General features: G+C 36.5%; 3 protein-coding genes across 3 annotated transcripts in view; 1 reads left to right on the forward strand and 2 right to left on the reverse strand.

Moving 5' to 3' along the window:
• Positions 1–9,011, reverse strand: part of LOC107554504 (2-oxoisovalerate dehydrogenase subunit alpha, mitochondrial-like) — a 39,449-nt gene extending 30,438 nt beyond the window's left edge. Inside the window, exons 1-6 of the mRNA XM_016237021.1 lie at positions 8,979–9,011; positions 8,638–8,751; positions 5,676–5,852; positions 5,470–5,556; positions 5,263–5,371; positions 2,747–2,908 (exon numbers count right to left, since the gene is read on the reverse strand). Coding sequence (XP_016092507.1) covers positions 2,747–2,908; positions 5,263–5,371; positions 5,470–5,556; positions 5,676–5,852; positions 8,638–8,751 — 649 coding nt within the window. The 5' untranslated portion in view covers positions 8,979–9,011. The remainder of the gene's footprint in view (positions 1–2,746; positions 2,909–5,262; positions 5,372–5,469; positions 5,557–5,675; positions 5,853–8,637; positions 8,752–8,978) is intronic.
• Positions 9,012–9,180: 169 nt separating this feature from the next.
• Positions 9,181–13,199, forward strand: exosc5 (exosome component 5). Its single transcript, XM_016236984.1, has 6 exons — positions 9,181–9,396; positions 9,528–9,641; positions 10,590–10,711; positions 12,627–12,767; positions 12,860–12,949; positions 13,088–13,199. The coding sequence occupies exons 1-6, from the start codon at positions 9,237–9,239 to the stop codon at positions 13,181–13,183; spliced, it is 723 nt and encodes a 240-aa protein (XP_016092470.1). The 5' UTR covers positions 9,181–9,236; the 3' UTR covers positions 13,184–13,199.
• Positions 13,200–18,526: 5,327 nt separating this feature from the next.
• tmem91 (transmembrane protein 91) lies at positions 18,527–22,626 on the reverse strand. Its single transcript, XM_016236977.1, has 2 exons — positions 21,817–22,626; positions 18,527–18,736 (listed from the first exon to the last, which is right to left on the reverse strand). Exons 1-2 carry the CDS (start codon positions 22,228–22,230, stop codon positions 18,527–18,529), a joined length of 624 nt encoding a protein of 207 aa, XP_016092463.1. The 5' UTR covers positions 22,231–22,626.
• Between the last annotated feature and the right edge of the window lie 3,806 nt (positions 22,627–26,432).

The raw sequence follows: 26,432 nt of genomic DNA on the forward strand, positions 1-26,432 counted from the left end.
ATTTATATAAATGTTAAACAGAGGGGGGCTCAATGGGCAACCTTGTCTAACTCCTCGTTGTTGAGAGAAAAATTCTGTTAGATTATTCCCTATTTTTACAGCACAAGTATTGTTTTTATACATGGTGCTGATTAAATCAAAATTTTTCCCTCCAATCCCATTTTCCAGTAGTTTTAGAAAGAGTCCTTCATGCCAGATTGAATCAAAAGCTTTTTCAAAGTCGATAAAGCAAGCAAAGATTTTGGTTTTGTTTTGGTGTACATGTTTATCAATGATAGTGTGGTTATCAAAGATAAACCTATTTTGTAAGACAGAGAGAAAATAACCTGTGAGAATGTACAGTATATGGCAAACAATTTACATTAGTGCAAAATATTTTTTTTTAATGCATTTTTTGTCAATCGTATTGCACTGCGTTTGGGCATATTGTCCTTATCGGTTCAGGAGCTGGTTGCACAGTGTCTGCAGCATCTCTCTGATCTGGCTCAGTTCGCTGGCAGGTGTGGAGGTGCTGGGTGCAGCAGGGGGCCGGGCTGCAGCTTCAGCGTAGCTCTGTGCTCTCAGCTGTGGGGGCTTCTCTTGGTGTGGGGTGGCTTTTGGTTTCTTCTTTCTCTGCCATTTTCCTCACAGCATCAGCAGTATTGTTGCGTAGCGAGTGAAGGTTGTTAGTCCCAGTGTGAATGATAATACACGAGGGGTGTCCTGTGACGTCTCTGATGATCTGGTGGGCGTGTCCTGTTGTGCTACATCGCTTTGCAGTGACTTTTTGGTGTGGGAAGAGTTTCTGAGGGTCCACAAACTTTCCATTAGAGTCCATGAGGAGGAGAACATCTGGATCAGGTTCTGGAGCCTGGGCGGGTGAGGCCTGTGTTGCTGCAGGTGTCTGTGTGTTTGTCGTAGGTACACTCTTTTTTCTCTGTGTCCTCCTCTAGTTTGCATTTCTTCTTGCGGAGAGTTCGGAGCTCTTGTGAGTTCAGTGATGGAAGAGCTGATGTTGTTCTTCAGCTGCTGGAGTTCATCTTTGAGCTCCTGGATGTAAATGTTTGTGTTAGTGTCTGAGAGTTTCTTCTCTGAATTCAGTGAAGTCCAGTTCTAGTAGGGCTAAACTGTCTCTCAGTTGACGTTGGGATGGTGAAGGTGGAGGATTCACTGGGCCTTCCTCCTCAGAGTCTGTGCAGTTCACACGAGTCTCGTCTCTCTCCTTCTCTACTCTGGATTTCAGCAGGGGGAAAATCTCCTCAAATGAGTTCAGGCTTGCTTCATTGCCTTGCAGTAGGAAGGTGCCTTTAGTGTAGTAGGTTATAGTGAGAATGGGGTTGTCTGTGTCGAGCATTTCATCTTCACAAATAGTTAAGTCTTCCACCTCGGCCTATTCTTTCTTTAAACACGTGCTTGTATTCCTCACAGATGGCCAGTTTCCAAGCACTAATCATAGTGGTGTAGAAAATGAAGTTATTCTTGATTCTTTTCGCATTGAGTTGAATATAGTCAGCATACAGAACATCAGGATTGTCTCTGAGAGTTTTCTCCTTGTGTTTCTTCCATGCCTGCACACTTCTGCACTTCTCTGGGTAACACACCTCCCTGCACTCTGTTTGCGCCGGGGTTGCCATGGTGATCAGACTGGGCACTGAGCCAAAGCTGCAGCTAGCTTTAGCTTTTAATGATGAGATTTTACTTGAATAAAATTAAATATACAGTTTTTGTTAATCTTTTATGCAAGATAGAGCTCACCCCTCTGTTTAGCAATTGAAGATCAACAATTAAGTAATGTCTTTCAGTTGTAGTTCCTTAAAGGATGCCTTAAAAGTTTTGGAGGGAAAACTGCAGATAGCTGATAGAGTGGTGATCCAGTAGCCAGATGCTAATCCAGAGGTTCCAGTCTTCTTTTTTGCATTAAAATGTATTTTCTGGAAGACAAATCTGTCTTTACCTGAATCCAAGTTGTTCCTCTGTTGTTTTTACTTGTTTGTTGTCATTATCTCACTCTATGTCTTACTTTTTGGCTTAATCTTTTATAATTTTTCAGGAGCTCATTTTCAGAGTGTCTCTCTCTCTTTCTCACACACGCGCACGCACACACACACACGATGCGCAAAACTCCGCATTTGAACAGTCAATAGCAAATACTTAAACTAATAACAAAACAGTAGCTGATTCAGAAGCGCCAGATTGTCATAGCAAAGTCAGAATTACCTCCTCTCCTAGGTTCACGAAACGGTCGGCCATAAAATGCATTGCTGTTCTGTTGTAAGTAATCTTAAAGATTCCTAAATGGATCTACTTTCGGAAGGCCAAATAAATTACTTTTGCTTTCGCACTGAAACACACAGCGTCTCTCTGACATGGCTGCTTCAACACTAACTGCGGTTACTGAAACCACGCCTTCTTTCTTTGCGTGCACATTTGGGCGGCATTATGCAAATATTCCCACATAGTGAGGTAGATATGTGGGGGCGTGTTAGAACGAGTTGTTTTAGGGGGGCGTGGCAGAGTCTTAACTTTGATAAAAAATGTCTCTTTGGTTTTGAGACTTTAGTCTTCGCAACTTCAGGGATCTTATGTCTATGCACAATCAGCTTGTAACACGCCAAAGAGAAAGGAAAACTTGAAATCGCATCATATGACCCCTTTAAGACTTTCTTCAAACGCACACACACAAAAAAAATAGACCACAAACTTTTGAACGGTAAGTGTAAAATATTCATGATGACTGTTCTGTGTAACAGACATGCTCACTTCTCACCTTGGGGGATCTGAGTGGCAAGTGGTGAGGAGATGGTTACAAAATTGAGGTCTTTGCAGCCGTAGTGAACTGGCATTTGTCTACCCTTGCCAAGGTCATCAGCGTTGGCATAGCACTGCGCCATAAACAGATCCAAAGGGAAGCCTCTGTACATCAATACACCTATAAAAATTCAGAAAATATACATTTATATTTGATCAAATATTAATAAATACATTTATAAATGTATAAAATATATAAATATATTTATAAATGTATAAATATAAATAACTTATGTCAAATATCAATAAATACAAATTATTTAGTCAAATATCAATGCATTGTCAATTAACCTGCAATCTTTTTCTACCATATAATATTTAACATTTTGAAGAAAATAAAGCGAAGACTGAAATTTTTCATTACAACCAAAAAATAATAATAAGAAAACTCTTGCAAGTGCCAAGCCTGAGCACGTTTGACCCCCAAAGTCCATTTAGTTTGACTAGTGTTATCCATGCCCTGGCCTGCTTGAAGAGGTGAGCTCTGCATGGCTTCGATTGGACACAGCCACACAGGTAAAAGTGTGAGCACTAAACATGCATGGAACTGGAAACATAGATGTTGATTATGAAACTGTTCTATGTGCAGCATAAGTGATAGATTTGTTAAACAGCATTATGGGTAGGCGATATGACCAAAATCTTACATCATGATACGAGTCAATGCATTGTCAATTAACCTGCAATCTTTTTCTACCATATAATATTTAACAATATTTATTTAACATTTTGAAGAAAATAAAGCGAAGACTGAAATTTTTCATTACAACCAAAAAATAATAATAAGAAAACTCTCTTGCAAGTGCCAAGCCTGAGCACGTTTGACCCCCAAAGTCCATTTAGTTTGACTAGTGTTATCCATGCCCTGGCCTGCTTGAAGAGGTGAGCTCTGCATGGCTTCGATTGGACACAGCCACACAGGTAAAAGTGTGAGCACTAAACATGCATGGAACTGGAAACATAGATGTTGATTATGAAACTGTTCTATGTGCAGCATAAGTGATAGATTTGTTAAACAGCATTATGGGTAGGCGATATGACCAAAATCTTACATCATGATACGAGTCATTTTATTTTCACGGTAATAATATATATCATGATATAGTTATTTTTGCTTTAAATACGGTCTCTATGATATCAACATTTTTTAATACCATGGATATTTCACAATTCATGTCAACAGTTTCATATATCACAAAAAATAAGAATAATTATTAAATAAGAATAAGAAACCAATTACAAGTAATAGGACAAAATAACTACAGTAGAAGAAATAAGAAATGTTACATACGTTGTATAAAGTAATCAAATGTAAAAAAAAAAAAAAAAACTGCATATTCTTCACGCGTGTCAATTAAATAAATACTACTTCTTATTAAAGTTACAAAAGTGATTTAGTCAAGAGCAGTGAGAGATTTTCTCTCTTTTGTTGATTAGACAGAAAATGTGTTGATCTTGATTAACATGAATGACAGAGAGCAGGAATATTAGACTGCTGTCACTTTAAGAGCTGCCTGGATCCAATACTGTTACACATGTATCTTTTCTCAGCTGTTTGCTTTCACTTAAGACCTAAATTACTGTGTTTATGAGGATACTTGCAAAGAGTATTTTGACACATTAAAGTGTGTATTTTAACCGTTCAAGGCCTATAAAGCAGCAAAAATATCGCTGTCTTCAAGTTCTCTGTCACAAGTTCTCTTTCGCTGCTAATTGCATTTCAACAGCTTACATTACATTTACATTTAGTCATTTAGCAGACGCTTTTATCCAAAGCGAATTACAAATGAGGACAATGGAAGCAATCAAAATCAACAAAAGAGCAATGATATGCAAGTGCTATAACAAGTCTCAGTTAGCTTAATGCAGTGAACATAGAAAGAATATTTTTTTTTTATTCAAGCATATAATAAATAAAAAGGAAACAGATAGAATAGAAAAACAATAGAGCAAGCTGGTGTTAGAGGCCTTTTTTGCTTTTGTTAATTTTATAATAAAAAGAAAACTAATAGAACAAAAAGATTAGAAAAGCTAGTGTTAGTTTTTTTTTGTTTTTTAAAGAAAACAAGCTTACAATCACGTTTTTAAAATGCAATGCTTAAAACCGCATGCAAACGATACGTTTTCGTGATCATGTAGCACAGCAACATCACATGAGCGTGTAACCACGATAGAAATGATAGTCGAAAATTTCTACCAATTAATTGTGTCTACCGGTATATCACCCACCTCTAAGCAGCATATTACACACATGAGAGGACCGTGTATCTTTGCACCCCAAATGACTCAAAATAATAAGCTACAAAGTTAACATTATGATGGACTCCATTGTGCTGATCAAGAGTGCAATGAGTGAGAGGGAGGCCAATCGTGCCTGAGCAAGTTACAAGGCTAACGTGTCTAATGTGTGTGCACCCTTATAAGAATAAAACTGGGAGAGCCACTATTGTGACTCCAGCTTGTAAACATGCTCACCAGCTTCTCGGTATTGGCCGAAGACCAAATCAGTAGGTTCAAGAGCCGCAGCGCTTCCAACGTGTGTGCCCTCCTCACCATAATTGGTCATGTAAAAAGAGATACGGCCCTTGAACACAAAAGCATACCAAACTTAAGCATTATTAAAATGTTATTTTCATGTTATATTGGAATAAACATCACACTAATATCCACTGCACCACTCACCTGCCTCTGAGACTCATAAAGAATCCGATCCATTGTGTTGAGTAATGTCATCTTCTGATAGAAATTCAAAACCATCTCTTTTGGAAGCTGAAACAGACAAGTAACGCTGTGTAAGTGCAAAAATTGTGGATACTATTTAGTAACCTGCTACCAGCTTATTTCCACACATTATCTTTGCCATATGGTGCAAATAAAAGACTCCACACCTTAGGATCCTCAGACGGATTGATGATCTGGCCCTGTCTGTCCATCACCCTATACACAGGGATTCCTGAGATCACATTGGGCAGGATAAATTCCAGGTGATCAATAAACTCCGCCGAGGCCCCGGGAAACTGCGGCTTCTCCGCTGAAGAATCAAACGGCTGCTGGCGAAGAGCTCCCTGAAGAGAGAGACAGAGGATCAGGGAGTGAAATACACAAGCATCAAAGAAGCAGTTCATGAGATCTGATCACATACTTTAACAATCAGACAAAAAAAAACTGCTCAATAATTCCCTCACAAACCAGGGTTATTAGTTAACTAAAACTAAAATCATAAAAAAACATTTCCGTTACTTGAAATAATATAATATAATGAAACATTAGAAAGTAAACTTCAACTTATTTTATTTCAGCTAGCTGACAAGGCAACATTTCTCATTTTCTCATTCTCAACTTGATGTACCAAAATAACTAAAAATAAAAAGAATATTAATTAAAAACTATATAGACATTAAAAAATAATGATACTAAAAATGACAAAACAATAAAATTACTAAAACTTTAACTAAAATGAAAATGAACACTGAAAATATAAAATCTATTATTTTATAAATAATAAATACTGTTACACACACACACTTTTACACTGGAGTGTTTATAGCCAATTCCTGACCAGTAAGTTTTACTATCGAATGAAGAGAGCTTTTATTTTGCCTTTGTTTTGGTTTAAAGGTAATACGGGTCATCTTATGATTTTGATGCAGAAATATAAACAAAAGGTAAGGAGAGAAAATATAGATCCTTTAAAAAGTGGCACTAAAATAAATAGGCTAAATACAATGTAAGATTAAATATTAAGAAAAACTGTAAAGCATGCATATAAGAAAATGCCTTAAAAATACAGTGGTGTGAAAAAGTGTTGGCCCCCTTCCTGATTTCTTATGTGTCACACTTTAATGTTTCAGATCAAACTTAGAAATGGCTTTATAACCTTTTCCAGACTGTTAGATCTCAATTACGTTCTTTCTCATTTGTTTCTGAATTTCTTTGGATCTCGGCATGATGTCTAGCTTTTGAGGATCTTTTGGTCTACTTCACTTTGTCAGGCAGGTCCTATTTAAGAGATTTCTTGATTGCGAACAGGTGTGGCAGTAATCAGGCCTGGGTGTGGCTAGAGAAATTGAACTCAGGTGTGATAAACCACAGTTTTAACAGGGGGGCAAACACTTCTTCACACAGGGCCATGTAGTTTTGGATTTTGTTTTCCCTTAATAATAAAAACCTTCATTTAAAAACTGCATGTTGTGTTTACTTGTGTTATCTTTGACTAATATTTAAATTTGTTTGATGATCTGAAACATTAAAGTGTGACAAACATGCAAAAAAATAAGAAATCAGGAAGGGGGCCAACACTTTTTCACACCACTGTACATGTGCCTTAGAATTTGTTAGTGCGTTTTTCATGAAAACAAAGACTAGGGGCCCGTTCTTCATACGTCGCTAACTCAGTTAGCTGGATTTGTTTGTTGATGATTTGGCATGATCTTGGATTGGTTGGTTCTTCGAAGCTCATCCTGGACTTGCTGTCATAGCAACAGGTCCGTAAGCTTAAACCTGCTCGGGAGCGGCTTATTTCATGTAAACAGGATTAGATTGCATCTGTTTAAGCAGAATTGATACTTAAAATCTGTCCTCTACCACCGCTACTTTATTACAAGAGTACCCTACTAATCCAGGGATAATCATTTAAAATAATGATCATTTAAAAATGAATTTAAAGATAATATAATAATGTCGTGTAGTCTTTAATACTACAGACACAGACAGTTTTACTCACTGAAAGATTTATTTGTAATAAAATTATTACTTCATAATTGTATTAATACAGATCATGTATAGTCGTGCATTAATTTGAGTGGTGACGTCTATTATGGGAGTGGCTTGATGGAGCCACAGTCTATCTAAATAATTGGGAATAGTAAAAAATTCTAATAATATACAAACAGTGCACATTTCATTTATCTATTATAACATTTATGTAGTTTTGTTTGCTTGGCTGTTTCCTTATAAAAGTCCAGAAATTTGTCAAGTTTTTCATCAGGTGTGCTTTTTAATTCTATGATGTCATTACGTTGCTGTCTTGCCGCCAGCCAATCGCTGCATTGCTGATCGTGGTTATGAGTATCGATACATAGCCACTTTTAAACCAACCCATGAACGCGCCATTATCTCAGATAACTCAATACAGCCATACTTATCATCAACACCAGGTGCGTTCGAAGAACCGAATTAGCCAGATCCTGATTGTAAATTAATGTATACAACTATAAATATTTTAACTAAGTATTTTAACATTTAAGTAAAAATATGTTAAGTGCATGGTTTGCGTATTGATGCACATCTTTATATCAGCTGGTAGATTTAGGATCACAGAAAATACACTTGCTCATACTTAATGCAAGATCATCTAATGCTGGGAAGATAAAAAGTGAATAAATTTCAATGGCACAAGGCTGCAGGGATTAGCATGTGTTTCCCCCCCCCCAGAACCAGCCAATCGGCTCTCAGTGTAAATCAACAGCCTTGTGAAGGTTAAACAGTCCATTACTCACAACAATACACAGAGATCTGACCAATAGTTATTAGATTAAAACAATTACTAGATGGTTAGATCACATAATCAGACAGATCGAACGCAATTGTGTACTGTTTCTAGGTCAGATGAGGAATGCATATACAAAAGCATTAGAAATACTCAAGGACTAAACATTATTTTAGGACTAGCATCCTGCTTTTTATTAAGGTGGTTTACTATTGGTATACATTTTATACAATCCAAATTGCACCAATGTTTTGAGGTTCGCGCAGCTGCACAGTTCAAACATCTGATTAGCAGCTTTTGCTAATGACAGAAGTCCGTTCGCGGAGTAGCCTACATGCAATTGTCATACAGGTAAAACTTACATTTACGCGGAATGCTCTTTGCTGGAGAAACGTTGTTGCTTTTAACGTAGTATTTTGACGAATCGCGTGAAGCCCAATACCGTATAATTTCGTTAAACCTCTAACAGCCGCCATCTTTCTCTCTCTCTCTCTCTCTCTCTCTCTCTGGTTTTATTGGCGGGTCGCAGCCAACTTGTTCAGGTGCATACCGCCACCTACTGTACCGGGGTGTGCAACTTCAGGGCTTCATGTACTTAGCATAGTTATAATCATTAATAAAAATCCCATTTCCTATATGCTGTGCTCTAACCCTGTATCTTTAAGAAAATGAAAGAGCCTTGCTACAGTCCCACAGCCGCCATCTTTACGTCAAGTGCGTGGTGTCTTGCGTCTGTTTTTGCGCCCCCTGCTGGACAATAGCATACAACACAAACATTCATCCCATTTTTTAGGTTTGTATCTGGGAAATGTATCATTTTAATTGCATATTAAATGTATTAAACATGAGTTCCTTAATTTTAGTAGCAGATATATTTTAATTAAACCGGTCAAGGGTTTCTGGCAACGTGGTCATTGCGATAGTTTACCACTAGAGGGCGGACGTATCCCATGTCGTCATAATGGTGCGCTCAAAAAACAATGACGCATATATGAGCGCGACGAGAGGATTGTGCATGAGGAGCATGATGGAGTTAGATCAAAGTTGTTCAAATTTAAGAGAATATGGAAGTGAGCAGAGTTTGTTATCCAAACCTGACGGGTCTTCCACTTTTGTTCAAGGTATTTATATTAGTGTGTAACCGATTTGTTTCTTTTGTTCAGAGCGACTAGTTGCCTGTCAAGCGTAAGTCCAGAAATCGGTTTTATTTGTTCAAATCTGTGTTGTTCTGAATTTGTAAATGTATCTTCAGGTGATACTAGTATCCTGGCAGGAGTTTATGGACCAGCTGAAGTGAAAGTCAGCAAGGAAATCTATGATCGAGCTACTGTAGAGGTTCTTATCCAGCCTAAAATGGGGCTTCCAGGTAAGTTTGATTTCAAATAAATTCATAATTAATGATATGGGTCAAAGACTAAATGGCTTTTCAATCATTAAAACGATAAAAGTTTAATATAGCTTTTTTAATGTAGCCCTGTATTATTATTATTATTATTATTATTATTAATTAACTGTAAAATTAAGTCTCTACAAATCTTTGCCACTATCCTTCAAACTACTAGGTTTTACTCGTTTGTAAGAAAGAAGTTTGTAATCATTTAAAATATAATGATTTTGTATGATCACTTTTCCCTTTATATATTTTTAATATGTACAGGTCAAAATAAGTTTTTTTTACATATACATCTGTTATGCTGAATGATGATGGAACATTACTTCACCCATATATTGACATTAAAAGTAGACACTTTTAATGCATGCATTGTACACACACACATATATATATATATATACGCACACACGCACAATGAATTCTATTCTATATAAATGTTTTTTAGAATTGAAAATATTTGTTATTACTATATATTATGTATATTATACTATAATAAGTATAATGTATATAAGTATAATAATAATATTTTAGGAACTGGCCCTTCAAAGGGCCTTGGAAAAAACTTAAAACTACATTTCAGGAAACCATGCTACTAAATTGGCATTTAGTTAGTATTTCACTCAGTTGTATCGTGTGTATGTTTTTATTTAATTTTACTTATAGAGCATGCTTTATGTTTAAGGCTTTTACCGAGAAATAGTTTGAGCAGCTTTTAAAAATTCAAATTAAATCGTGAGGACTATAACTGCATGCCTAATATTCATGTCAGGTGTTTAATAATAAGTGTCTTTCATTTCGGTAATGACATTATTCATAGACTCCTCCATCAGTGTTCGTCGCCTCGGCCTGCACTGCCAGTCCTCACCGTTAGATGTCAGTCTGGTACAGACTCCAACTCTTCTCATGTTGTTGTTTCGTTAGGAGTCCGTGAGCGCGCGAGGGAGCAGTGCGTGCGTGAGACGTGCGAGGCTGCGCTTCTGTTGACGCTTCACCCTCGCTCCTCTGTCACTGTCATCCTGCAGCTCATCCACGATGATGGCTCTGTATCCTGAACACCAGCAAAACCATTTCTAATGTGTCTTCAGTTAAGAAAAGGGCATATGTAATACGTCCGGTAATATTATTTGACCACTTTTAGTTACTCACTCACAGTGTTGGGGAAAGTTACTTTTAAAAGTAATGCGTTATGATATTGCGGTACTCCCTAAAAAAAGTAACTAATTACGTTACTTGGTTACTTTTTATGGAAAGTAATGCGTTATATTACTTTTGCGTTACTTCGCGTTACTTTTTAAATATGAGCAGGGCTTGATTGTTTTTAATATCCACCTTTTTCTTGTCGTAAAAATGGGCGCGGCCATTTGTAAATTCTATGGGTCTGGCTTCCGGTCTCATCTGCGTCCACTCCGTCCAGCTATTTTTAGCTGAGCAAAACAGTTCGTTTTGCTGCTTGATATTGAAAGTTGGTGTGTCTTATCATATTATTTTAATGTATTATCTGAAATTATGAACACACTGGTTTGTAGTGCAAACAGTTGTACCGTTTACTGCACGTTGTTATTCTCCTCGTTATTTACCTATAGCGGCTAATGAACCGGAAGTCTCACCCATAGGCTTACTTCCGCGTTGAAGAAAAAGGTGGATAAGAAGTTCTATTTATAGCAAATATAAAAGCCCTTTCACACCAAAAAGTGTAATGAATAAACCTCAGGCTGAAGCAAAAGTAAATTCACGTCTGTACAGTAGAACGCAGGAGAAGAAACACTCTTCAGCAATAAAAAACAAAGCACAATTGTTAGTTTCTCTAAAGTCATTTTTGCTTATTAGTATGGATCATCAAAGGTCAGCAGCAAAGATATTGCTTAATAAAATGGGATTAGATACATTTGTGTTATTTAACATATTTAATTATTGCAGGTTTGCGTCATATTCTGAGTTTGCATTTCACTGTTTTAATTCATTTTGATGAATACTAAATCTGTTTTTTGTGAGTGGGATGAATTAATGCACATTCACATTTAGTCTACAGTAGCATCATGTTCACACAGCACACACAACGCCTCTGCACTTCCCATTTCTCCCAATATGGGGACAGGAGAGCTGTCAGTCAATAAATGGGAAAACAAAGTAACTGGCGTTACTTTTTTGAAAAAGTAACTCCGATATTTTCTTGTAAATTAAAAAAGTAATGCGTTACTTTACTAGTTACTTGAAAAAAGTAATCTGATTACGTAACTCGCGTTACTTGTAATGCGTTACCCCCAACACTGCTCACTCACTGTTGAAGAGAAGGCTTAGGGGTCAATTCATTCAAAATATAAGGGTGATGAGCATATTAATCTGAACAATTACAACGTTTAATTTGTTCAAAGTTAGCTTTGGGTTCAGCAAGGTATTTTTTTTTTTTTCTTTAAAGAAATTAATACTTTTTGTCATCGAGGATGTATTAAATTGATCAAAAGTGACGGTAAATGCTTTTTATTTTAAATAAATGATATTCGTTTTAACAGTCTATTCAAGAATCTTTAAAATGTATCCCTCTTTCCACAAAAATATTAAACTACACAACTGTTTTCAACATTGGCAATAATAAGAAATGTTTCTTGAGCAGCAAATCAGCATATTAGAATGATTTCTGAAGGATCATGTGACACTGAAGACTGAAGTAATGGCTGCTGAAAATTCAGCTTTACCATCACAGGAATAAATTACATTTTAAAATGTATTAAAATAGAAAAGACTTAATTTATATGGTAATATGTTTACAATATTACTGCATTTACTGTATTTTTGGTTAAATAAATGCAACCTTGGTGAGCTTAAGAGACCTTTTTCATTTAAAAAAAAAATCATACTGGCCCCAAACTTCCACGTTACTGTTGATTGATTTTTTTCTGTCCTATTTTCTTGCATTCTCACTGTGTCCCCCTACAGTTTGAGTCCTTATCTAACTGTCAGCTTCTGTCATGCTGCCTGAATGCTGCCTGTATGGCTCTAATGGATGCCGGGCTGCCCATGAGCCACCTTTTTTGTAGTGTGACCTGTGCAATTAGCAAAGAGGGCCAGATAATCACTGATCCTACAGCTCTGCAGGAAAAGGTACACACCGCACTTCCTGTTGCCCATGGCTGGTACAAACCATAGCGTACAGGTTAAGCTCTTGATCTGTGTCTTTTATGTTTTCTTTCCAGGAAAGTCGAGCGTTGTTAACATTTGCTATTGATAGCGTTGAGTGCAATGTTTTGATGTCATCAACCACAGGCTCTTTTTCAGTCCAGGAGGTGAGATCGGATGCGCATTTCATTCTTGCGTGTGATTCATTGCTCTGTTTGTGGCGATGATACATAGGTATTTGTGTGTTTCATAACCTGCTTGAATTTTCTAGAAGGCAATGACACAAATGTTTTCTTCCTACACAGCTGCAGCAGTGCATCGCAATCAGTCAAAAGGCTTCTGAACAAATTTTCCAGTTTTATAGGGATTCTGTCAAACGCCGATATTCTAAGATAAAATAAAACATGCTTGTTGGGATTTTTACTTTGAGTTTGCATCATCATTTCCTCACTGTGTGTGTATGTATGTGTATGTATATGTGTGTATATATATATATATATATAATTAATTATACACAAAATTACACGCACACATATATAAAATTAATTTAGCACAAAGACACATCCACACACAAACATATTATGTATGTGTGTACAGGTTTATATATCCTGGTGGGGACTTAAACCTGAATACACACAGACTCATGGGGACTCGTGTCACGGTGGGGACCTAAATTGAGGTCCCCGTGGATACAAAAGCTTATAAATCATACCGAATGAGTTTGATTTATGCAGAAAGTCTCCTGTGACATGTAGGTTTAGGTGTAGGGTTGGTGTAGGGCGATAGAAAATACGGTTTGTACAGTATAAAAACTATTACGCCTATGGAGAGTCCCTACAAGGATAGCTGACCAGAATCATGTGTTCACCCACAAAGCTTTACAGAGCAGCAATTCTATTACTCCCAAGATGGTATTTTTAGCACTTCAAGATTTCATTTTGTAGCTTATGCCATATTAATTTGCATTTTGCATACTCGCATAATACTCAAAAACATCAGAAAACAAGTGTTTTTATGCTGTGTTAATAATAAAATGAGAAGTATGCCAATCTGCTACCCAGGTGTTATAGTTTCTGTTCTTAAATAGCTAATAAATAGCTGAATGTTTAAAAAAACATCTTAATAGAGTCATATTAAGTCAAATGGACCATAATGCTTGCTTTTTGTGTAACCCAAAGCACGTTTGAACTTAAAAGAAAAAAGCAATTTTAAGACCACTGCCTTGGAAACCGTAGCTTTCAAAATGAAAAAGTGATAGAGATTTCCATTAGACTGTGTGAGCTGGGTCAGTGAGAAAATTACATAGTATATTAATATGCATTATCATTAATTGCTGTTCACCGCAGTTGTGCTTGATCTTCCATTTAGTTCCTCTAGAGATGTGTATTGTAATGAGTATCATTAAAACAGTAGGCTCTTTCCACAACATCATTGCAAGTGCAAGTATTATAAAGGCAAAACCAAATAAAATTTTCAATCAAGTGCATTTATTTGTTCATAACAGTTACCTGCAAAATTTACATACACATTTGCACAAGATTAATGTAGAGGAGGAATAAAATAATGACAGGAGAGGATTTCTCTGGTCTGTATTCCTGTACTGAGACTCGACCGCAGCACTTTAACCTGTGCACTGGAGGACTGTGGTGCACTTCTGTGATCCCACACAGGCAATGATAGCTTACCGGAGGGGGCTGTGCTATCGCTCCTCTCCTCTGCTCCATGGGGCAGCTTGTTGTAAAAGTAATACATCATTTCCTACCATGATGTGACCCAATTTCTAACTGCGGGGAGCGCGAAGGGCACCTGCCAAGGCAGTTTATGCTGACCGCTGTTTTGTGGTTTAATCTTTTGGAACAGGGCACATTTCAACCTTTAAATCACATGGGGTTTTCTGATTGTAGTATTGTGCCCTTGACATTTGAATATCGACTTTATCTGTAATGGACAGTGTACCATTCAAATGTTTGTGGTCGGTAAGATGTTTTAATAATGTTTTTGAAAGACTCTCATCCTCCCAAGGCTGCATTTGTTTCATTAGTAAGTAAAGTCTGTAATATTGTGAAATATTTTCACAGTTAAAATTAAATGTTATCTATTTGGATATATTAATTTTTTTTTTATTTATTTAATGGCCTTAATGGTCTTTATTCCAGTCTTCAGTGTTACATGATCCTTCAGACATCATTCTAATATGATGATTCGGTGATCAAGAAACATTACTTATTATCAATTACAATTTAAAATGTTACAAATAGTGCTGCTTAATATATTTTTGTGAAAACAATTACCTTTTTTATGAATAGAAAGAACAACATTTAGTTGAAATTTCTTTACTGTCACTTTTGATAAATTTAACATCTCCTTGTTGAATAAAAATATTAATTTCTTTCAAAAAACTGACCCCAAACATTTGAGCGATATTATATTTCAGGTTTTTGTATATTGTGTAGTTTAGTGAATCCTGGGTGCATTTGTATACTGATTCTAGATTAGTCTAGATATATCTGTTGTATTGATTGTTAACAGTTCACCAGTCAAATTAATGAACAGATCATTTGCAAAGTAAGTTTATAAACACAAATGTACTGCTTTAAAAAAAAAGGTAGCGCCATTAATTGTACATGAATGCAGATGGATTTGAAGGTGCGAGTATGCGATGTATTGTGTTTCATATCAGAGACACTTCCTATAGTAGCAACTAAAGCACTTCAAAGCATTTTTGGCACTGCTTATCACTCGCCTCTGAGGTTATCAAGGCGAAATGTAGGCCTACAAAAGGGATTTAAGTATAGAGTAGAGTGCTACAACAAAATAGAGTGCCCAATGGTAGAAATGTCACTGACTACAGTTTTAGCTTTTATCCTAGTGGATTCTATAAGTTAATAACTGCCCAGGCAGGCAAATACCCTTTATTTCACATTTACAAATCATACATATTATATGTTCAGAATATAAATTACAGTCTTGGCATTTAAAGATGTTTACATGCCTGCAAACTCAATGCTTTTGGGCAAAACTGAATGTGTCTTTAAAGGGAACTGACTGTTTTCAGAGCTTTAATGGCATTTTCTTGTCCTCCTCGGTATAATGTCAATACAATGGTGTTTAAAATGCACATCTGCATTGTGTACAGGGGTAACCACTGAATTTCTGCTTTTCATAAGCATCACCTATACTGTCCTATAATTTTCATTCAGCCTGTTTGCTGTTTTTGTTCAGAACCGTTATATTTAAATTACATAACGTAATCATTTTGATTCATCCTTTGCAACTTTACAGATCTTCTTTATGCACCAAGAGCATTTAACACTCCAAAGAGAAAGGAAAACTTGAAATCGCATCATATGACCCCTTTAAGATAAAATCCTAAGTACAATTCTTGTTGAATAATTCTCAAACATTATCTTTTTAAAACCTAGACATTGGTATTGTCTGATTGTATGGTGGTTTATGCCAAAGACTTGCTGATCAACTCCTCAAAGGCGAACGCAGATTACTGAAATAATCGTAATTATCATGAATAATGTTATAATGCTTAAAGGGGTCATATGATGTTGCTAAAAAGAACATTATTTTGTGTATTTGGTGTAATGAAATGTCTTTATGCAGTTTAAGGTTCAAAAAACACATTATTTTCCACATACTGTACATTATTGTTTCTCCTCTATGCCCCGCCTTTCTGAAACGCGTCGATTTTTACAAAGCTCATCGGTCTGAAAAGCGAGGTGTACTCTGATTGGCCAGCTATCCAGTGCGTTGTGATTGGCCGAATACCTCAAGCGTGTGACGGAAATGTTACGCCCCTACCATAATGTGATGCCGTGTCCCGGCCGGAACCCGTTACCCATTATAAACGAGGCATTTGTTGCATCCAGTGGGGACATAATTACGGATAATAATGGCTTAGACTGTCTTTTTACGTAAACATAAAACCATGTCTGCATTTGTGATCGGAGAAATGACAAACAACAAGCGCTACTCTACAAAGAGCTTGTATCACTCCAAAGAGAAAGGACAAATTTAAATCGCATCATATAACCCCTTTAATACTTGAAATGCAATCTAGAAAATAGCAGTTAAGAAAACTTTTCTTTTTTTTTCTTTTTTTAAATGTTTGGTGGTCAGATTCCTGATGTTCTCATTATGACACTAATTAAAGTCTGAATGAAATCCATTGATCAGAGTCTTGTCAGCTATGTGGGCTGAACATCTGCAGTACCTCCTCCACTAAAAACGGTCTTGAATAGAATAATAATAAAAGTCGCTTTAGGTTGTTAAATAATCCCAAACACATAAAAAACACCTTATGTAATTGTGGCCAATCAGATTACAGCTTTCCAGGTTGAAAAGAAGCTTTTGTTTTGAGTTTTGTATTTGATATACATCAGGCGATCAACAAAGGGTTCGTCTGAGGATGAGACAAAGCTTAATAATACATGTGACTTGTGTTATTCTTATGTGTGGCACTTTGATTCGCTGGTGGCATAATCCTGCAAATCTCAGTGTAATCCTGCCTAAACCCTCAGGTGTAATTCCATAATGTCCACACTCGCTCTTAAAAGAGCACTTGCCTTTATTGCTAATCTCTGTCACTTTCAGTCCAACTGACCTTTTGCCCTTTAGGCACAGAAGTATCAACAGGTCATATGTAATAACTAACTGCAGTGTTGGGGAAAGTTACTTTTTTAAAATAATGCATTACAATAAAAGTAATGTGTTACTTTACTGGTTACTAGAAAAAAGTAATCTGATTACATACATCAGTAATGCGTTACAAACAATCTACATTTGGTTGATATTGTCAAAATGTATTTAAACAGACTAGATGTGATGTTATAATTGGGCAGTATGGAGCACTGCTACAGTCTTCTATATAACGGACTTCTAAATGTATGATTTATGGGTTGTGTCCTTTTTCTTGTCTTCTCCATTAGTTGGCATTCCAATCTGTTGTCTCCAATGCATCATCTGCCATTTTCATAATATTTCACTGAAGGACATGACATCAGAATTATTTATGCTCACAAACGATGCAAGGTTATGAGTAAAGGATAATGATTATAGCACTGTCAGTCAGATTGGAGGAGTCTATTGAGAGATCAGCACAAGTATTTGAGTGTCGCATATGACTCCTACTGAGAAGTATTGATATGCAAACATTGTTTAAACAACTAGAATAATATGCCAGTGATTGGCAGGGGTGCCTGTAGCTGTACAGCTGTACGCACTGTGCGTTTTCCATACAAATATTTCAGCAGCCGTATTTCTGACAACTGAACCAGCGATGCCAACAATTTGTGAATTAATCATTATTTTCAGTGAATTGGCAGAATGAGTTTCCAAAACAGTCTCCTGTGTCATTTTCAAGTATTCTCACTGTTCATTTGTTCTGAAGAGTCTCATAGAAGTCTTATGAAAGTGTGTAGGCTAATAGCTACATAAATGCTAGACATACTCAAAAAAAAAAAAAATTTTCACTTCTGTCAGAGTTGAATTTCTAACATAAAAAAAACTCCCCACTGTGCTTTCCCCTTTAGATGAAAGTGACACCCTGTAGTGATTGGTTATAAGATACTTAAAATAAAAGAGAGAGCGCAAGATAATGACAAATACATTTTGTCCCTTACCTTTTGGGAAAGATTAATAATTTTTCACTTCTGTCAGAGTTGAATTTCTAACATAAAAAAAACTCCCCACTGTGCTTTCCCCTTTAGATGAAAGTGACACCCTGTAGTGATTGGTTATAAGATACTTAAAATAAAAGAGAGAGCGCAAGATAATGACAAATACATTTTGTCCCTTACCTTTTGGGAAAGATAGAATGCAGCAATGCCCAGAGGCCAGAAACAACAGAGCATGGAGAAGAAAGCCAGGCCCAGGTGATCTTGAGGGATCATGATGGGAAAGTTGCTTTCACTGTCTGTATCACTGAAGTCATCACTGGAGGAGTCCTGCAGTAAATTTCACAGTCATCAGCACCAGAGAAGTTACATAATGTCAATGGAAATGATTTACTGGTCATAAATTAAATTTGTCATGGGATAAAACCTTTATTAATTTATTGTATGTTGTGCTCTGATCCTCACATGATCCTGTGAAATAGAGTTTCAGAGGTATGACTAGTCTAAAATTGTAGGTTATATAAATAGCTTTTGTAACATGTGAACTTCAAATGTAATTAGGTTTTATCCAACAAAGGCAATGACTTGCATTTACTATTGTTGTGCTGTATAAATGTATATGTTGCAGGTTTTTCTGGTTCCTGTAAGATAATGTGACTGAATGAGGTTATGCCAAATGTGCACTAGTTGTGCTGCCTACAGGCAAATTCTGACTCGTGTTTAAAAAAAAAAAAAGAGCTGTGTTTTCAATCTGTCTCTTTTTCTAGGACTGTGTCTGACAACTCTGCTCATTTCACTCTCTCTACAACCATAGTGTTCACGTCCTCCAGATGTGTGTCATGTACTTTGTACTTCGTTGACTTCTTCTCTAAAAAAGATTCATGGAGTAAAAAGTATATGGGAAAAGGAACGGTTAGCCATTGCATTGTTGTTTAGGTCACTGACAAGAGTCTAAGCTTTCCACTGGACTCTGATATTATATTTTTCATTCTCTTTTTCCTAAACCCAGTCAGGTTCATTTTTCAGTAGGAAAAAGCACAACTACAGTAGCCTACCTTAACTACGAGCTACTTTTTTCAACACAGAGCAGTGTGGCATGACAAAATGCTATATTGCTGTATTTTTCATCACATTTTATTGCATTGCATCCATACAGCCGGATGAGCAGAGGGAATAGTCAAACATGCTCTGGCCTCAATTCCATATGTAGCATTAAGTCTGATGCCTTTCAGTAAATAATCGAATCACTGGTCAAATAAGTGATTCACTGTTTCATTTTATGGCCAGTTTTGTGCCTGAATAGTGCACCCTTAGATTTAATTTTGTTAGCTCCTAGTGACCTGTAGTTTTTTTTTTATAACTTATTTAACAATTTTAAATTATGAGTAGTTTACTAGACTAAATTACTTAAAAAATTGTAATTGTTACTTATTCCTAATTAAACGACGAAAATTGTAGTCTGTAATTTAATCTAGTTTATATAATCTGGCTAATAATCTGCTATGGGTTTAATACATAGATATGAATAGAAAATATTGCATCGTTTTGATATAAAATACAAAGAGGATCAATTAAACACTACATTACATGAACAAGCATTCATAAACATGAAAACAACAACAACTAGGTTTGAAATACTTTTTGTCAGGTCTTCCAGAATTAATAATTAAAGGGTTAGTTCACCCAAAAATGAAAATTAGCCGGTGTTTTACTCACCCTCAAAGCATCCTAGGTGTATGTTACTTTCTTCTTTCAGACGAATCCAATCGGAGTTATATTAAAGGGTAATAAACACTTTTTTTCTCACTTCCACTGACTGTCGTACATGGTAGCCGTTCAGGCGGATGGCGTAGGACGTATACGTCGTGTGCGAGCCTCTGAGAAATGCAGGAGCAAAGGAAACAAAGTTTCCTTACTTTAGCAAAGGAAAACCAGTCTCCTCTTGGTTTATATCGAAATCCTCCGACATTTTTCTTTACAAATCCTCGTTTTGTACTTCTAATTCTTGAACGGCGTTTTGTTTTGTTTTGTTTTGTCTCCGCATTCATCACTTATCACGCAACACCAACGTCTTACGTCCTCCGCCGGAACAGCTTCCTCGTATGACAGTCAGCGGAAGTGAGAAAAAAGTGTTTATTACTTTTGAAATCTTACAAAAATGCATGGATTCGCTACAGGAGGCCTTTATTCACCCCCCGGAGCCATGTGAGGGACATTTTATTATGGATGCGCACACTTTATTTCACGTCTTCTGAACTGTTGACAACCAACACCCGCTTACCCCCATTGAAAGGCTTGGAGGGGCCAGGACAATTTTTAATATAACTCCGATTGGATTCGTCTGAAAGAAGAAGGTCACATACACCTAGGATGCTTTGAGGGTGAGTAAAACACGGGCTAATTTTCATTTTTGGGTGAACTAACCCTTTAATGAAGGTCACAGGATATGTCCGTTTTAGTTCCGAAACACATAAACAGTCTCAAAAGTTATCAAAAAAAGTAAAAGTGTATTTTGTGTACATTTTGAAGCAGAGTACGAAACCAATTCACAAAACTAAAACTAGTATTATGTGTATTATCAAAGACTATAGAATACCCAAGATGTGTCTCTCGTATAGTTTTGAATGGGGAAAAATGCAGCACTCAATATGGCCGCTCTATATAAGGAAGCCCCGCCTTCTGAGTAAAAGAGCCAATCACTAATCGGAAAAGTCAGCTCATGATTTTAAAAGTCACGGTTGCTATAGAAACAGTCCGCATTCTGGAGACGTGCGCTTAGGACTACGTATGCGCACTGGCTGGTCTAGCCTGAAAAAATATGCTTTTTTAATGCTATTTGAGCAAAAGAAACAACATTTATGAGACATTTGTTGTCAGATTTCATTGGTGATTTCAAATACAAAATTGAATCGTACACTTGGCAAACTGTTTTGGAGAATTTGATGTTTCCCCATTCAAAGAAATAGGAGCTGCACTTGCATGCCCGAGAGGCGTTTCAAAGATGGACGCCGAGTGAAATTACTTGCCTTAAAGGGACTTTGGTATTATGCTAATTAATTTGTCATGTACGCACTTCTGAAGTGTTTATAACAAATTTTAAAAATAGAAAAAGTTGTGTGTGTGCATGTGTATCTTCTATCATCTATCTATCTATCATCTATCTATATACTGTAGATAGATAGATTTTTTTTAAGCCATGGTAATTCCTTATATGTATAAATTATAAATTTTATTGTTTTACCCATGTCTCAGTATTTCTTAAAAATGTGGTTTATTTAATTAAAACTGATAAACAGAGTAAAATGAGCATAACCCATTTCAGTATTTAATTATATGTGTTTTAACACAGGGTCAAAATTGTCTGTACTTGAAGAAACACTCATGTATTGTATTGGAAGGAAAAATCTTACCTCAAAGTCTGGCAAAAGATCATCCCCATCTTCTATGCTGTAGGATACACTATGGACATCTCTTGTCTCTGCCAGTAACTTCCTTTCCAATGGTGAACCAGGGCCAATGTCCACAAAAGTGGTTTCCAGATACTCCTTACTGTGGATGCCCAGGGAGTCAGCAGCGGCCCAAATGGTAGTGGGAGGATAAAAAGTCTCTAGAGTGCTAGGCAATGAACATGGATCCAGTAGCTGCTGCTGTTGAATGTCTGTAGAACTGCAATAACTCCTCCAGTCCAGAGGGGGCAGTCTTTTGTCCTCATTTCTCATCAACATGCTTTTGAACAGTCCACTACCACTGGTGCCTGTTCCACTTGAGTTTTTGGGGCTGCTGTCACCCAACAATGGATGTTCTAGCTCATCCAGATTCTCCATTTTCCGAGATCTGGATCTGACATCAACTAATGCTTTCCGGCTGATATGGCCAACAATTTTATTCTTATGAATGTCATTTATATGATAGCAGTAACAACAATTTAAATAGTTTTTTGGTTGATTTCACACAGATACGAGCATTGACCTTAACAAGGAAACTAACTCATATGCTTCTCCATCTCCTCCCAAGTTGACACTGTGATTTTAGTCTATGTGTTTAAATGCACAGAGCTCTTGAATATTCAATTTTCTTCACATGTCAGAAGCTATTTGTTCCTTCGCTTGATGACTGAAAGCAAGATCCATGTAGCACGTTGTACACGTTTGGATATATCTCAGCCCATAAATATGCTAAAGTGCTTCATTTTGCATGAAAAAAGATGGAAGTCACTTCTGATGATGGAAAACCATGATTAGCAACAGACTGTAGTTCCTCCAGTCCAGAGGGGGCAGACTTTTGTCCTCATTTCTCATCAACATGCTTTTGAACAGTCCACTACCACTGGTGCCTGTTCCACTTGAGTTTTTGGGGCTGCTGTCACCCAACAATGGATGTTCTAGCTCATCCAGATTCTCCATTTTCCGAGATCTGGATCTGACATCAACTAATGCTTTCCGGCTGATATGGCCAAAAATTTTATTCTTATGAATGTCATTTATATGATAGCAGTAACAACAATTTAAATAGTTTTTTGGTTGATTTCACACAGATACGAGCATTGACCTTAACAAGGAAACTAACTCATATGCTTCTCCATCTCCTCCCAAGTTGACACTGTGATTTTAGTCTATGTGTTTAAATGCACAGAGCTCTTGAATATTCAATTTTCTTCACATGTCAGAAGCTATTTGTTCCTTCGCTTGATGACTGAAAGCAAGATCCATGTAGCACGTTGTACACGTTTGGATATATCTCAGCCCATAAATATGCTAAAGTGCTTCATTTTGCATGAAAAAAGATGGAAGTCACTTCTGATGATGGAAAACCATGATTAGCAACAGACTGTAGACAGGTTGTGAAATAGTGAAGATTTTAAGTGTGAACCTCCCTTCTGCTCTCACTCATTCAGACGAAATGTTTTGAACAGAATTCTGTAGTGGGAGACGTTTATCTAAATATGTAGTGGAATAAAAATAGCTGCGATTTAGACAGTCCAAAGCTGATAGGAATATTCTCTGAAGTGCCAAATGCTTTGAAGGAAGTGTCAGCGTAAGCGTAAAAAAAGAACATTGACAGGTGGTTGAAAGACTTATAAGCTTTATCAGCTATGCACATATATATATATAAATATATCGTTTTAGTCATCCATAAAAATTTTACTTTTAAACCTTTTTAACATCCTTACAACAAACAGACCATTGTGTAATGGAGCAGCAAAGCAGAGGAAGAATTTTAAATATTGGGGGGACAGTTTGGCCATTTCTAATTACTGTGGGGCCAATTTCTAATTACGGGATGCCATGCCTGCCACTTACATTAACTTACTTTTTTTTATCAGAATGTTAACTTGACAACATAACAGTTTAATTAAATTTTATAGCTGTAAAAAATCACTTGATATCTCCTATATTATGACATAAGAAAATACGGAGCTTATACTCATGGAGGAAAAAAACCCACCTATATATATAATTAAAATGCATATAAATATCAGTAGACACTCTATACCTCCCAATAATATGTCGTAATAATATATAATTGTTCTTTTATCAAAATCAGGTAATAGATAGATGCCTTATAAATTTGAGCATCAAATGTGATCAGTAGGCTTTTATAGGGTTAAGAATGTAAATATGTAAGAAGGATTTTTGCTGATAATCATTTGGTTTATGGAAACAATTGAGGGTTTAGAAAAGTCAGATAAATGAGTTCAGGGTTCAAAATGAATCAGATGATCATAAAAGGCACAATTACTTACTTAAAATGACTATCACCTTTATATTTCACTAACAGCCTTGTGAAAGGGACCTTTGTGAAGAACTTTAGTTACTCACTTGAGCTTAGAACAACCTTATGAGTAGAGTCCCCTTACTACAGTGACCTTTAAGGGTGGAAAAAAAGTGCAATTTGACAGTCTAGAGTCTCCAATTCTATGACATTACACTTGATGTAAGCCTTTATTTGATCAATCATTATTGGCTGAAGACTCTCAGTCAGTGGGTGCTAAAGAGAACAACTTGGTCTGATCAGAATCTGCTGTCACATTTCCCAGGGGCCCATCTGTCAGTCAGTCAGCCCCTGAAAAACCAGGATGACAGTCTCAGAACGATGGGCATCTGGTGCAGGTGAGCGTCTGTCTCTCATTGCTAACCTTGTGCTGTTTTCGATCAGTCCTCTACATGCCTGTCCGCACCAGTCTAGCACACCTGAAATCATCTCTGTCAATGGCATTATGAAGCTGCTAGAGATTACCTGAGGCACAGCTGATTATTTTCTCATTTATTATGTAAATGGATTTAGGTTTAGGATGCATGTTGCATCCTTTAAACTGATTCTACTAAGTGTTAATGGAAACTTTGAAAAAAGGATCCAGCATACTTAATATTAATAATATGCAAGAATACTGCATTAGAAAAAAATATGTTTTAATTTAAATTTAGATTTGAACAATTTCCTCAAGGCAATCATTTGCCCTCTGCAGAGTGTGTGAATGAGTATAATATAAATATGCAGTAAAGTGATAGTTCACCCCCCATCTGTGAACATTTAGCAGAGTTTAGCAGAATGTCTGAGTTCTTTGCCATATAATGAAAGTGAATGGTGGCCAGATCTATAAAGCAGGATTTTGAGTCCGGGCCGGCCCTGGCCAATTTGCTGCCCTAGAGGCAAGATTTTACCTGGTGCCCCTTGCCTCACATTAACATTAGTGAATGTATTAACTAACTTGAACTAACAATGAACAATACATTTGTAACAGTATTTATTATTTTTGTTAATGTTAGTAATTGAAAATTAACCTTATTTTAAATTGTTTCCAGTGCAACTATAAAAATATATGTGCTGCCTAAGTCACATTATAAATTAAACACAAACAGCAAATCTGGTATTCCTGCACAAAACTGTATTCATTTGAACACTTCTCTATAGCATACAGTACGCTTTTTTGTTATATTTTAAATTCATAATATTGAAGTAGTATTGGTAATAAAAAAAAATTTAAAATAGTAAAAAAACACTCATTTTGGCGCCCCAAGGGATCGCCCCAACTTAGCAATTTTTAAAGCTACAGTGCGTAAGTTTTGCCTCTTTGTCGCCATCTCTGTTTGAAAACCTGCAATTGCAGCTGTTTGCGGAATTATCTTCCTTGCATGGGTTGTTCACCAGGGTGTACTGACGAAACATGCTACCTATCAGATTGTGCTACCAAAAATGTATTTGCATTGTTTTAAGTGTAAGTTTAGGGTAAGGTTATGTATGGACGGGTAGGTTTAGGGTAGGGGTAGGTATGGACATTAAAAAAGCCTCAGACCACATGAATAAGATGCTGGTAACACAATCTGATAGGTAGCATTTTTCGCTATCGATTTGTGCTACCTATCTTTTTAATGGGAGGTAGCACAATCTGAGTGGGTAGCACAAATCGTCAGCACAAGTCTGCCACGTTTGTTCTGACCAACTGAGGAAAAAAGCATTACAATAAATCATGCTATATGGTGATTTAATCTAAAGATCAGTTAGCTCATATCACATCAAACCATGCAAATTAATATTATTGTTATACAAAGTACTTTATTCTCAAATTATTAATGATAACAACATCAACATTGCCTATAGTGTGTATTAGCGTGTAGACTTCAATTTCCGTACAGTCTAATCTCTAATTGTCATACCATTCGAATTTCATATTAAGAAATTCTTTTAACTTAAAAAGCAAGTTATGCTCCCTTCAAACTGGTTGTCTTTATCTTGTGTAATCCCTGGTTATCTGTAATCAGAAGCGGAATATCATTTAATTTCGTTCACATGTGTTTCATAAAGACATAGTCCTTTCTGGATTACAATCCGCCATCAAAATTATACATTTAATCATTCTAGCTGCTGTGAGAAAAGATTATAAATGATCCGCCACCTGCTGGATCCTCACATGCGATAGCCTAGTAGCCGGGACAACTTCTTTATGTTTACAGACGTGACGTAATGACGCAGCAGCATGCTCGAATTTCCCGCAAAAACCTACCCGTAACCACTCAAATTAGAAAAC

The sequence above is a fragment of the Sinocyclocheilus grahami genome, unplaced genomic scaffold (genome assembly GCF_001515645.1).
Source record: "Sinocyclocheilus grahami isolate Dianchi unplaced genomic scaffold, SAMN03320097.WGS_v1.1 scaffold503.1, whole genome shotgun sequence".
In the NCBI taxonomy this organism is placed as follows: domain Eukaryota; kingdom Metazoa; phylum Chordata; class Actinopteri; order Cypriniformes; family Cyprinidae; genus Sinocyclocheilus; species Sinocyclocheilus grahami.